The sequence below is a fragment of the Pezoporus wallicus genome, unplaced genomic scaffold (genome assembly GCF_028554395.1).
Source record: "Pezoporus wallicus isolate ANWC-B61680 ecotype Strahan unplaced genomic scaffold, APGP_CSIRO_Pwel_v1 scaffold_6362, whole genome shotgun sequence".
Lineage (NCBI taxonomy): Eukaryota > Metazoa > Chordata > Aves > Psittaciformes > Psittacidae > Pezoporus > Pezoporus wallicus.
Window position 1 is genome coordinate 10,572,961 of NW_026637663.1, and position 14,863 is coordinate 10,587,823.

At 37.6% G+C, this 14,863-nt stretch overlaps 1 protein-coding gene across 8 annotated transcripts in view; it reads right to left on the reverse strand.

Moving 5' to 3' along the window:
- ARID4B (AT-rich interaction domain 4B) overlaps positions 1–14,863 on the reverse strand; it is an 84,525-nt gene that overhangs the window by 30,891 nt on the left and 38,771 nt on the right. For 5 of the 8 annotated variants that reach the window (XM_057407070.1, XM_057407073.1, XM_057407071.1 and 2 more), the window contains exons 8-14: positions 11,712–11,850; positions 7,923–8,002; positions 6,537–6,610; positions 5,558–5,703; positions 2,484–2,556; positions 1,341–1,435; positions 159–256 (exon numbers count right to left, since the gene is read on the reverse strand). In XM_057407070.1, the coding sequence (XP_057263053.1) occupies positions 159–256; positions 1,341–1,435; positions 2,484–2,556; positions 5,558–5,703; positions 6,537–6,610; positions 7,923–8,002; positions 11,712–11,850 (705 nt within the window). The remainder of the gene's footprint in view (positions 1–158; positions 257–1,340; positions 1,436–2,483; positions 2,557–5,557; positions 5,704–6,536; positions 6,611–7,922; positions 8,003–11,711; positions 11,851–14,863) is intronic. The other 3 variants (XM_057407069.1, XM_057407075.1, XM_057407074.1) reach the window with 3 other exon arrangements.

A 14,863-nucleotide genomic window follows, 5' to 3' on the forward strand; every position in this document is an offset into this window, starting at 1 on the left:
GAACATGCCACCTAGCAGAAACTAAACACAAACAGAAGCCAAAAAAACTGTGTTATAACCAAAAACTTATGGACTTTATGTATATTACCACTACCACAGGATCGCTTCTGTTCATTCTAGTGCTGTTTTAGAACAGACTCTATAGCTTTATTACTTACTTTTTGTATGCACATTTAACATTATATCCTGCAGCTGAATTCAATACAGGGATTCCAAGATCTTGATAAACTTGCTTCCACACTGCACCACTTTCAATCTGGTAAAGAAAATGAAGTCATGTTTTATTAAATTACCTCACAGACAAAAAAAATTAAGCTGACAAAGTTTACAACTTTGGAAAATAATTATAAGTAATTTCCTAGGACCTATAAAATTGTTTTTCACACACCCAGTATTTCACTGTAATAAAACTACTTTAAGAAATCTAAAATTTCTGCATTTCGGTAAGCCACAGCAGGCTTTCCTCTCCAGATGGCAACAGAACAAAGGAAAGAAGATACAAAGATCAGAAAAATCAGTATATAATTTTTATTTTTATATTTAAAGTTATTATTAACTATAAGAGTTAGAATTTTAATTACACTGGAAAGAAAAAAAAAAAAGATAAAAATCCTTCAAAGCATTAACAATACTCAGCCCTGGCACTACTGCACCAGATAGACTCGCTACCGGTCTTTCATTAAGTCCTTAATATGCCCTTTGGTGTCAAAGACAGTGCAATACACCGATTTCTAACCGTCTGTGAAGGTAAAGCAGATGTACTGCAATATCCAAGTACAAGATCCCCTCTTGTATATCAGAAAGGTGTCACTGTACAAACATATCTTCCCAACTGACAGACTAAGTTTATGGGAACCAGTCCAAAGAAGTAACAGAACCTGCTTGGCCACAAATTCTATATGATCAAATTACTGCTCCAAGACCAATCCCACTAATCCCAGTCAACACATTCTTCTGTGTAGTGCCCAGAACAGATAGGAACATCAGACCTTACACTAGATTACTTGTCTTTGAGATTTTATTCACTAGTGACCCTTTTTCACTTTGAGGTAACAACTTTATCAGATAAACATTTCCTGAAATATCACAAAACCACAGATGCTGGCTGATTTTATGCAGCAGTAATTAAACATGCTGAGTAGATGTGTAATTTATTTAGAATATGATTAGGTTTTTGTTCCCATTACATCATGTTTTTCAGCTGTTACGGGGTGTCTGACATAGCTGTAGTATTCAATTTTCATGTATCTTGAGCTCCTGTGTAAATTGCTTTTTTATCACTACTTAAACAGCACCCTGAGATTTTACAGCTCTGGAATACTCATCATACTAATACTCACATTATCAAATCCTCCAAGCTTGTGTACAAGTCTGAATAATTTGAAGAGATTCAAATTTCTATATCCCAGTACAGGTCGTTTGTTAATAGGAGTTCCTGTGAATGAAGACAATATGGTGTTTTGAAGTATTTTTTTAATAGGCACTACTACCATATTAAATACAGTGTAGTATCGTAAGCTCCCTCTGACCACCTCATGCACCTGGTACTTTCTTTTCATGAAACTAAACAAACTCAAGAGTCTTAATAACCCATTTTTCCTGTAATTCAGTAATGCAGTTTAGTTCCTATAATGCATTTTTTCATCTATTACTGAACATCCACAAATGAATCAACTTTTCTTGCTCCCTGTATTATACATATATTTCACCTACTGAACAATTAAGTGTAGAAGTACCAGCATATTCCTTTCAATACAACTAAAAAAATCCCCCCTCATGAGCAAGTCCCACAAAGCTTCAAAGAGGTGAAAGTTCCTATGCTACTGTACTAGCAGTAGGTACCACATTGTCCTCTCTTGTAAACAGTTCCTCAATCCAGCATGTAACTAAAAAAAACCCCTAATTTAACTAGTTATAATACTAACTTAAATACAAACCCTGCCTCCAGAGACACTGTACTTCTAGGGCAGTGTCTAAATACCTGGTAAGGGTTTAACATGATAAATGGCGTTTGCTTTTAACAATTTCTATCGAGCTTACTGATAATGCTCATGCATTTAAGTTATCAGGATTCATGCAAGAAAATGAGCACAAAGTAAATGCTTTTTTCATGATCCTAAGCAGTGGTGGTTAAATTTTATTTATTTTAAGCTCATTAAACTGACCACAGATATTAACATGATTGAGGATATCTAATGTTTGACTGACGAACACTATACATACACAGTAGGAAGTAATACTAGGATATATGAAGTACTGTCATTTATTTCTGAAAGCAGGAATAAGTGACTGTATTTCAGGAGAAGAGTCAAGTGACAGACTTATCTTCTAAATAGTGGGGAAGTCAGAAGAGATTAATACAGTCTCACCGTTTCCAAAACTGAACTGCAAAGCACTACTCGTTTACAGACTCAACTCTTCAAAGTACTGCTAAGCAGTACATCTATCTGCAGCTTCTACAAGTCAAAGATTCAAATGCCTACCTCTGTCTTCCATGAACTTGTACAATTGCTGAAGGAAGTTCTCTCGTTCTTCAGGAAACGGCTCAATTTCCTCCTGTTTAAAGCAATGCACACATTCTGAGTTACAAGCCTTCATTAAGGAATATAAGAAACTGACAATTTAGGTTCGAATGCTCAAGTTTGGTTTGCTGTAGTCAACAATAGAATACTATACAGTGCTATGGAACACTGAAGTGAGTTTTACAAACTACAGTTTTTCAAAATATATAAAACAATAACTGTAAAGACACACTGGAACAGGTTTCCTGATTGATCACTTAAGTATCATAAGAGAGAAAACAAGATGTATTCTCAATTTTGTCTATTTACACAGAAAGTCTGGGAGACACCACTATCAATGATCAAGAGACTATATCAGAAATCTCAGGTCTATTTCTTCTGCAGTTAAGTGACTTCTTGATGCCCGGATACACTATGTCACTTTCAGCAACAAAGTAAAAGAGAAAATGGTGCTTGCACTTTCTTAGGAGTTTTAATCCACAGTACTGACAAACCGCAGCCAATGGCACTGCATGCATACTGCCATGGGGTACCGGCTGAATGCGTGGTGAGCTGGATCAATCCCAGAACTGAAATAACAATGGATATTTTGAATGTTCAGTTCATTGCACTAATAAACCTCTTTATTAGATTTATTAAGTTTAATAAACAGTGGAATTTCACAACAAAGCACTATGGCTTATTTTGTAACACTATTATTTCATTAGGAAATGTGACTTGCCACAACCAGCAGGATAAGATTAATTCTTAGAAATTCTGATGACTATGCTATTTCAAAACAATACACCAAATACATGTTACGTTTCCTGCATACTTTTTAAACACTACCTGCAAAGTTTCCAAAAATAAGTAATAGAAGTTATTCAGAAAATCTAATTTATTTTCCTTCAGTGTATTTGCATTCATGTTTTAATTATCCATTCAACTTCTTCCTTGTACTAATTATTAAAGCTTCACCTACCCTGAAGAAAGGGGATAAATTTATTGCCTTTAAGTTACAGCAACTGTTGAGGAATCAATAGAAACAGGGTATCACTATTAAACAGAACAAAACCCAAAACAACCCACCCCAACATCTGCTGAAGCAATTTAATAGATATGGATGCCTGAAAATAAGGTCAATGAAGGTTATAACTATTACCAATGAGAAGGTTTTTTTCTTAATTCTACACTTCCTCTTCCACTAGGTGCACTTAAAAGACATGTCAGAGCCAAGCAGAAATGAAGAATGCTCAGTACTCATGATATGCTGAAACAATTGTCATTTAGGTGTAATTATCAACAGAAATGCAATGAAAATATTCCAGTCTTGCAAAGGCAATGCAAGACGAAAATCTCCACGAGGAACCACCATTACATGGCGATGAGCATCTCTCAGATACCTAGCATAATGGTGGAACTCTGAGCAGGCTACTTAATGAGCAAGCACAGTCTGGATAAAGAACTACAACCAGTAAATTAGATGAAGCATCACTGGGCAGGGGCATCAGATATCACGCATACCTAGCAATTCTTCAACAACAGGTATGAGGTGATGCTCCAGCTCTGCATATAGTACTGATAAACTCCTGGTTAAGAACATTCACAATTCACAGGCCATAGAAAATAAATGAGTGGAATCGATCCAGCTTTGGAGTTTGGTTTTTGTTTGTTTTAATCTCCCATGACAGCTACTTGGAAAGGACTCTTCCCAGCATATGATGGATCACTGGCAAAGAGCTCATGACCACCTACTTGGGTTTTCTCATGTTCCTCACCCAGAAGAACCATAAGAAAATGGTCCCACAGAGCACTGGGGGGTGTGGGGGAGTGTCATTGAACTAAACCTTCAAGAAGCCCAACAAAGCTTTTAAGAAGGAATGTATACTTTTTAATTATATGAGGAACTAAAGTAAACATGATGAAGAGGCTAAATAAAACACTGCCATGTCACTCCTTTCTCAATCATAAGATCCAGTGCCCGAAGAATACTCTTATGTCTCAAATGTGATAATGCAGAGAGATGCCAGAAGGGTAAGTGGGCACTCCTTATCAATTTTCCCAACAGCAATCAAGCAAACTTTCTAAGAAAGTACACTCAGGAGGAAAGCTTAAGACCCTGTTTGCCTCTGAAAAGCATTTTCACTTTTTCAGTCTCTACAGAATGTGTATATTATACTTTGATGATAATAACTGTTAGTAATCTCTGAACATCTACAGCAGCTTTCAAGCAATCAGTAAGTTAAATAACAAGGTTTCCTAGATAATGGTTTGAAGCAGGCATATCATACTCTCCATCTTTGCTTATTTCTATATATAGACAACCACAGTGCAAGCAGGTCACTCTGCAGCCTCTAATGTATCTGTCCATGTCACAAAGATAAAAGAAAGGGGTTCATACATATGAAAATGAAATCCAGAAAAGTAGCTACATGCATTTTGCAACACATGAAATTAAGCCAGTGCTAGAAGAGAGGATCTTGTTTTACAGTCATCAGAAATAATTTAAGCACCATATATCCCTTATCAGAAGCAAGTATTTTTTAGCTACACAGATCTTCCCAGGTAGAAGACAGCCATTTAACACTAGCAGGTAATTCTGATTTAGAAACAGGAATAAAGGGAACCTTTTTTCTGTTAGAAAAAACAACATGCATGAGACAGCGGACACCAGAATCTACCCTTCTTCATCCTGCTCAGACCCTAGCAAGTACTGCAACCCCTTCTGCCACTGCAGTAAGATCAGCATGGGAAGGATTTTAAAACAGGATCTTCCTTTGAGTTTTAGTCCCTAATAACTCAGTCTTTTGACCACATGGGTTTTGCTTAATGACTCAAAGATATTTGTTAGATTTTTAAGTTGATATTTTCACATCAACTGATCTTTGTTGAATAAAGATTTTGAAAGCTGAGAGACATTAGTTTCATATGTTAACTGAGTTGCCTTTGTTAAACACGATACATGTTCTTAAATGTTAAAAAGCCCTACTTAAATATTACAGCCTTGGTAATTTTTTATCAGCTGTGTATCTATGCTCTTTACTAACTTCACTTGCCTCTTCCTCACTGCTGTTATCCTCTTTTTCTTTTTCATCCTCTTCCTCTTCTTCAGCTTCACTGCTGGAGCTGTCTTCTTTTAACTCTGTTTTCCAGTTACTAGGAACAGTTCTGTTTTTACGGAATTCAAGGGCTTGGTCAAAAGCTGTAAAAGGACCAGCATTTGTTAGCACTGCAGGAAATACCAGTTTGACCAAACGTTTTAATCAAGAAACATAGCTGGGGATGGGGAGGAAGGACTGCTAATTGACAGTTTCACCACCAAATTTGAAGAACCACAACCACCACCCTACGCTGTTCATCTTTATTTGTCCTACCCAACTAAACCAGCCTAGTGCTCTCTGCACATCAAATTATTCAGACCTATGATTAGGATTATTACCGTGTTAGTGTCTATTGACACATATAAGGATCTTCTGTATTAGGGCATGTATGAAAATTTCATTAAGAGAATCCCTATTCCAACAGGATTACACTGTGGTTTACATATATTGACTAGAGAAGAAGAGGAATAGATAAGCAAAAGCTAATTGTAAGAGTTTGATTACACAAACTGAAGCTTTCAAATGAATCCACAATTCCAGTTTCCTGAGAGTGCATAAATGCGACTTACAGCTATTAGGGGTACTATGGTGAGAATAACTCTACAAAGATCTAATGCAAGAGGCCAAATACTAAATAACGTGTAATGCCATTGTGTCCTGTCATTACACCCTTTGTTTGGCAAGTCTACATTTAAAACAAGTGTGGCAGTGGAGGGGATTGTTTGGGGTCTTCTGTTGTTTCAGTTTTTTTGTGATTGGTTGTTTAAAATTCCTCTAGCTTTTCAGAGATGTTCTGCTTCAATACATTACAGAAGGAAAAGATCCTGTATTTTAGCATTTTTAAGACATGAACCAACCTACCATAAATTTGGTCCAATTTACATAACAAAGTAAATACATACTCATGTGTTTTCACACAGGAAGTAAATTTTACCTTGTTTTAATAATGCATCAGGCTTTGGTGAAGTTTCACTGATCTCCCGAACATCTTTTCTTGGCACAGAAACACTAGATAATTTAGAAAGTGTTAAAAAAGAGAGATTTAAAAATACTTTTAAGTTAAATTAACAGTATACTACAGAACTACCACTAAGACTAACACCCTTACTAAACATGCAGAAGCAGCATATGAAGTATATTTTGACAATTCTATAATGTTAGTCTGGTACAGTATTAGTCAGGTGGTTAGACCACCCACATACACTCACTGCATATTAAAGACAGGATTCTTCTTCTACTAACAGGCAGTTTCTGGAACCTCTCAAATATATATTACTTAACAAAAACTTTATACTAATTTAGCAAGCAACTACTCACCCACAAACAATAAGATCCTACCTTGCTTAAAACATAAATGAGTATTAGTATAAATTGTCAGTATGAAAGACTTCTAAATTGGAAGAACAAAGCACTTTTTAATTTCTACTATGGCTATATCCAAGGAAATAAATCTGAACTGCAGCTTTGGGGGGGTACACGCTTGTGTACCAGTGATGTACACTGATGCTTAAGTAACTATCAAATGGTAAAGCAACAGCCTAGATTTAGTAATTAAACCTCAAATAAACTGTTAAATATTTCAATATCCTTTTCTGCAAAAGCATTCTGTTAAACTGAACCAAGTATAATGAACAGCTGTAACTTTAAAAATAAAACCCAAATGATAGGATAAATAACTCTGTTGTCATCCATCAACCCCCCTCCGTGACCAACATGAGTTTAAGAATACAAAGTTTCTTATTCTATTACAAATATGATACAGTTGGGTTTTCTAGGTTTCTCTATCTTCTTTTCTACTTTGAGCAGTGTTACAGCTCTTTTCAAAGAACAAGACAATATGGAGTTCTAGTCTAGTCTGAGAAAAATGTATGTTTTACTACCCCAAAAAAAGAAAGAGTTTCTCTGCGTGCATGTGGTGTATGTGCACTCATGCACACACCTCACCAGGGCACACACCTCACCCACCACTTTCTGTAGCTGGATAAGATTATGGCCACATCTCTGAAAAGCAGTGCTCTATTCCAAACAGAGCAGGAAAGTGTCTCAGGGCATTCTCAAAGTCACAAAACATGCTTTGTTTGCCACCACTGAGGCAATGAAATTAAAATGAAGACAGACAGACTTATGCATCCCACTATTAACAATGACAAAGTTCACCACAATGTAGGCTGCTAGCAGTTTTCTATACATTAGAAAAATCTTGGCAGAAACTTAGTGAGCTTACTGATGTCATTAATGCTTTACCCAAACACATCTCATATTACATTCATCTAGCTGGTATAGATTTCATTCAATTATCAGTGTCTACAGTCCTACTCACAATTTGCCATCCTTGAAAGAACGAACAAGAATATTGTCTTTTTTCACTGCAATATCATCACTACAATCTGGACAAACCACCTGCAAAGATATTACAAATGCAAAGTTTATAGAGAGAAAAAGGAAAAGAAAAAAAAGAGTAATAGTATATCCAACACTTGTCAGAAAGTTTTTGGACTCTTTAGCAGCACTGAGATGAGGGCAACTGACATCCCTCAAAACAGAGATAATCTTGTTTAATTACAGAATAGATGAGTTCATGCTCACTTCCTGGAGGGAACTGAGCTGCTGCCAAAGACATAAGTAAGAACAGCATTCTGACAAAAGTTAAGTACCTGTTATGCCACTACAAGTTATTCAACTCTAAAACCCTAAAAGAACAGAAATTCCACCAAGTGTTCACACTGAGTTAGAGACCTCTTCAGAAAAACTTCCATAAACTGCAAGTATGTAATCACACACAGTTTCAAAACCAAGGCCATACAGGATTTATGAAATACAATTTTATAATGGAGGATTCATGAGCTATCTACCTATAAGAGTGCCTCAAGTAGTATAATATGTTCTTTAATTCAAGAAGTAGACTAATCAAGTCTAGCACCAAAACAACATACTAGTTATCTGTTGCAATTTTAAATGCTACTAAAGTTTTGTTAAACCAGTACACAAGTCCTTAACTAAAAATCTTCAAGAATTTAATAACACATCTCAAAATTCCAGAGTTACAGAACAGAAAAACAACCCTCTCCATCCTCTTTCTTCTCTCAAAACATGCTCCCTTAAAACTAAGAAAATCTAGCCACCCCAAGGAGCAGCAAATGACCAGCAGCACTAAGTTAGCCCTGGTAAATACTACTTCTCTCTCATACCAACTCCTTTCATGCCTATTTTTTCTACCACAAATACTGCATGACAATTTTTTTCCCTCTTCTTACATAGGTCACCAGCCATATAGCATTTTAGAAGGTAAAGTCAAAAGCACCAGCTGAACTGGAAACAGAGTTTTTTTACCACAGAGCACAGGCTAAACATTCTTCCAAAGAAAAATAAAACTTTAGAGCCTAAGTCTCCAAATCCAATGCATTCAACGGTCTCCAAAGAAATTACTTTACAATACTACAACTTACTAACTGAAATGCAGTTTGAGATACAGTTTGGAACAGTGTTTTAATATCAAGGTAAAAAGAGAGTGATTATCATTCCCCATCTGAAACAGGTGCAATTTCCTAGCTTTCTAAAGACTGAGAAAGGCCCTTATGGCCTTAGCTATCAGTTTTCTAGAAGCATCAAGATCTTAGTAGTCAGAAATCCTTCCAGAGCTTGGAAAACAGCTTACCACAACCTCATCTTGTGCCTTTACATCAAGCAGCGTCACCTCAATTTTGCCTGAATCAGGTTTTCTCAATTTCCTTCCAAAACAAACTCCACAGGAGTCACAGGAGAGAGATGATCCTATGTAAACTCGATTTTCTAAAGTGCCACAAGCAGGTTTCCTCAATGCATCTTCCAAAAGCTTTTAACTACACATTAAAACTAACAATGATATAAGGTTAACTAAATCATACTTTGACATAAGGAGAAACTGCCAGGCCTTTTTACAATTACGTCATTGCTCTCAACCCTATTTCTCCCCTTTCTACCCTCCCCAAAAAAACACAAACCGAAGAAAAGCCCCCATGCATGCAGGAATAAAACAATGTAGTCACTCACTGAGTCCTCAAAGTAATTTTTAACAAATTCAGACCCCTGCAGTTTTACTTTTCTAAATGACAGCCCACCTGGCTATAGGACTGATATCCAAAGTAATCTATTTCCACTACTAAACTGTTATTTGCTGTAAAGGTTTAGACTAATCCCTGAACTTCTTTTCCCATAATAAACTTGCACAATGTCCTCTGTGCCCAAACACAAAGCTTACCTGTACACAGTACCATCAATAACAAAGTAATTATGGGATACATATTCTTCATCATATTAAAGCTGAATTTTCATTATTCACATAATTACAATTAGCATGATATAAAGTTAAAGCAAAATTGATCAGTAATAAGATGAAATTACTTTGTTGATATAGTAACCTGCTTACAAGATAAAGGAATGGACGGGCACAGGTACAGGGGAGGGGATTTAAAAGAAAAAACTGTGGAGGGGAAAAAGGGGCAGAAAAAGCAGCAGCTATTCAGAGCACAAAACCTATTCTTTGGCACAACCTTTCAGGTTAAATGCAACATGATGTTTATTTACAGAGCCATAAACCTGATTACTAAAATAACAATTAATCTAGGATACGCTATTTCAGAGTCAACAAGCTCTACCCTCAAACTTCATTCCACTACTGCTCCTCAGTCACTGCAGGAAGCTTTCCACAAAGGTATTGTGAGCTATTCCAATCTCCAAATGAAAGCCAAAGAATTCCAGTGTGTACCTTTAGTATACCTTGGGATCACAAGCAACAAGTCAGTTAATCTTTCAGGTCTGACCCACAGCTATCCTGACTAGCCCTACATTAGTTACATGCAAGCCGAGTACCTACCAGAGAGGCTACCATGGAAACGGCTGTCTGTCACGTGCATGACCAGAGGGGCTAACCCATCGGTGTGACATAAAACAGCCCAAGCCAGTCTAACTGACCGCTCCTCAGAGTGCAACTATAAGGTAGGCGATAATGCATCAATCTTGATGACAGCTTTCAGCAAAGAAACAACTCGATTTTCTCGTCTTATTACTGCAAACCTCTCTTAAAGCTATCTGTCCGTAACATGGTATCACCTTGCTGTATATTCTGCCCTCTCCCCCGTAAAAAAGACTTCAGTGACTCATTCTCTTCCATCAACTTCTCCAAAAGAAGTCCTGCTGGAAAGCCACTGGACTCCATTACAACAAACAGGAGGTGACACGTACAAAGAAGCAACTGAGAGATACTGCAAACACTAAGAACAGTTAAATGTTACTGTATGGCAGTACAGTGTTAAATGTACAGCATCTTTTGAGAAAGCAGAGCACAAGTCTTCCTGAAATTTGATAAACATTATAAGCTTTCACTGCCAGGAAGAAATTATTCAAATATTTATAATGAATAATCAAATAAAAATTAAAAAGTATGGTACCAGAAGGTACCACATATGGAAATAATTTTCAAAGATGCAAGTCAGTCTATGTTCAATCCTTACATTAGCAGTAATATTTTATTAGAAGTTTAAGTGCCTTTAAGCCTGAATAAAGGAAGATAGAAAATATTTGTACTAAAAGACTACAATGGGCTTTTAAAGGAAATCTGTTGGAAATTCTCTACTATCTACCATGGCAACAAAGAAAAAAATAAGAAATATTTCATTATCAACTGTGTTTATATTGAACCTAGAAGAATTGCATCTATGCAATCACTGAAACTCCCCTCTCTTTTGTACTACTTTGTATTTTCTTTCTTGGTAAAACTTGGTAGTTCAGAAAAATTGCATGCAATAGCTCAGGAAAAAAGCCCTGAAATTTTAGTTCAATAGTACTTGACATATTGTTGAGCTGAAATTAGGTCAACAAGCTTTGTCTGCTTGGATAAACTAAAGCCATGTTAGCAATCATTTGTTGTAAACAAACTGTTTACAAATATAGTATTTCCTTTAATTATTATGATATGATCCAACTTGAAGAAACACAGTATGTTCTGACAAGAATATAGTTTAATCCACCAAGAAGAAAAAAAAACAAAGCAAAACAAAACCAAACCACTTTTCTTTGATGCCCCGAAAACTAATGAAACTTTACAAAATTAAAATAAAGATGAAACTCTTACCAAGGCTGGAAACCACAGAGCTTTCTTTTTATCCACGCTGAAGCAGTCCACACACACAACTTTTCCCAGTAACTCATCACTTTGTTTCCTATCATCTTCATCTTCATCGCTGGAAGAGGATGAAGATTCTTCTTCAGGACTAAACGACAGAAAAAGACTTAAAACTCAACTATTCAAAACCTGCCTACTGTAATTACTGGAGACCCAAAGCTGTGCTTCTTAAGTAGAGCCATAAATAATAGTGACTTGAATTGCCTGTTGTTTGAGGATAAAATCGAACTGAAATATTTATGCAGATATTATAGTAAAACATTACAAACTCAGAAATGGAATTCCACATGGAATACATGCAAAAACAAAAACAAAAACAAAAACCAACCAAAACACCACTGTGCATCCACATGGAGGAACAGAAATGCACTGTCAGAACATTCAAAACTAGAATTCTGCCTTAGTGAAGCACTGTTCAAAATTACGGCTGCAGTTGTAGTTTTGCACCAACACTAGCTAAACTGTTGGTTTTCTTCTTAATCTCTCTATGCTTGTACTCTGTCGTCGTTTAAACCCAGTCAGGTAACTCGTTCGCTCACTTCCAGTGAGTGGTGCCGAGCTGACAACAATCGAGGTCCGTGTCCGTCTCCCCCGCCCCCCCCCCCCCCCGCACCGGGGCTCTCCCCTTCCCCGCTCCCGGAGGAACGGGGAGGAGGATCGAGAGAGTGCAACTCCTACGGGTTGAGACAAGAACAGTCCAGCAACAAATCACCACCGCTACTATCAGCTAAAACAATGATAAGGGAAATTAGTGCATGGACCAATCCCTATAATGCTGCCGAGTCCATTCGGTCCATGATGTTCCAAGTTCATTCTCTGTTGGGATGATGGCTGGAGGGAAGTCAGGGCCAGTCGCTGGTGACCTGGAGACATCTAGTTGATGGGCTATAAAAGCATTACACAGCAGGCAACAGCATACAATTGAGTTCACTGGCTGTTTTCCCCTAAAATCAAATCCCCTTGAGGTATACATCGGACTTCCCCATCTTCCCGCATTACCCACCAAGTATATCCAGGTCCCTGAGCAAAAGCAAGCCTTTGAGCAAATTAAACGCGAGATAGTTCATGCAGTAGCCCTTGGACCAGTCCGGACCGGACCAGATGTAAAAAATGTACTGTACACTGCAGCTGGGGAGAACGGTCCTACCTGGAGCCTCTGGCAGAAAGCTCCAGGGGAGACTCGAGGTCGACCCCTCGGCTTTTGGAGTCGGGGATACAAAGGATCTGAGGCCAGCTATACCCCAACTGAGAAAGAGATACTGGCAGCCTATGAAGGGGTTCGAGCTGCTTCGGAAGTGATTGGCACTGAAGCACAGCTCCTCCTGGCACCCCGGCTGCCCATAAGAACTGTCGTGGTTTAAACTGTAGCTGCTGCGCTTGCTCTGAATAGACAGAGCCCCGGTGCGGGGGGGGGGGGGGGGGGCGGGGGAGACGGACACGGACCTCGATTGTGGTCAGCTCGGCACCACTCACTGGAAGTGAGCGAACGAGTTACCTGACTGGGTTTAAACCACGAGATACTCTAACAGCCATACAGAATAAAAAGCTATTTTGAGAAGAAACACCACCTATGAAGATAAACAGCAGGGACATTAGCAGTCTATTTATCCTGAAACAGTTCTTTAAAGATGTGCAGTGAAGCATTTCAATGACCATTTCAATTTCACATTGAATGAAGTGTTAGAATGTAAGTAGATGGGCAAAGGTGCAAAGACATTTTGATTAGAAAGGGTTCTGGTTTATTGTCTTGACTGTCCCAGTACAAAGTGGCACCTGGGTTTAACCATACGGGGAGTCTAAGTGTACAAAACTACTCCAACTAAAATCACCTGCAACTAATTAAAAATACCAAAATAACAACAATAACAACAACAGTAATAATAATAAACCCCAAACAAAACACAAACAAAAAACAACCTACCACCAAAAGCAAACCCAACCAACACCCAGAATTGCTGGTGCCCTCTCTCTTTCGTTACTAATTACTTTGAAAAAAATACAGGAAATACACAGTGTGCTCAACAAGCACAACAAGCAGAGTTTTAAAAGCTATTTTCCATTTTTCACATAACTACTGAGTACAAAGTTCAGTATTAACAGAAGACTCACAATTAGCATTGGTGTAAAAGAACACTGATTTACAGTTTTGGGTGAGTTATGTTTCATTTTCCCCATCTTAATTTTATGCTATCATTTGCAGTGCTCATAAACCTTGGGTTGTTTTTTTGTTTTGGGGTTTTTTTTTCCCCCATGACATCTTTTTTTTAAAGTAGTGATTTCTCTAAAATACTGTATGAAGCCCTTCAGGCTGCTGTCTGGGCTTTGAGAAAGTCTTGTTGGAAGAGAAGTAAGGCAAGGACTAGAGAGAAAGCCAGGACTATTTTAGAGAGACTTCAACCTAACTCACACCAATATCTCTGCAATTTGTCTTTTTACTCAATTCAGTCAATATTAATCATAAGTGTGTTGTTTCTGCCATAATAATGACATGTACAAGAGAAGATAACCTGACATCAGGATGCTGTAGTCACATTCTCTGTGGTATATACCAGCTTTTTTCCATCTGTTTCCTTAATACATCACAAATTAGTGAATCAATAGCTGAGTAAACTTCTAATACCGCTACATCTAGAAGGTTATATTTATTTCAAACAACTGAAATGACAAGAGCATGAAAGGAAGCATGAGAACTCCTTTCTCACCCCACCTCAGAACTTTAAAAACAACCAACTCCCACCTCACCAAATCACAACCCCCCACCCACCCACAAACAACAAAGAGAAACAGTCAGTGGAGTATTTACCGCTGGTTTTTTTTTCCAAGATCACAACTACCAAGAGCTTAGTGCCTAGGAAATCAAGTCACAGCTCTTGAACTCTGTTTTTCTATCAATAAGCTTTGCTGCAAACCCTACTACTGTTCACCTCTTTCTAAGAGAAATAGATGAGGCCTTCAAAGACTTTGTAATGAGAAACCAAAGGTCTATATGAGGATTCTAGTACCTCCTACAAAGACTTCAGATCAGCTGGACAAAGACTGTATTTGAGTCCAAAGCATTTATAATACTAATATTCTACTACAGAGAAGCTTCTGAATGTAGC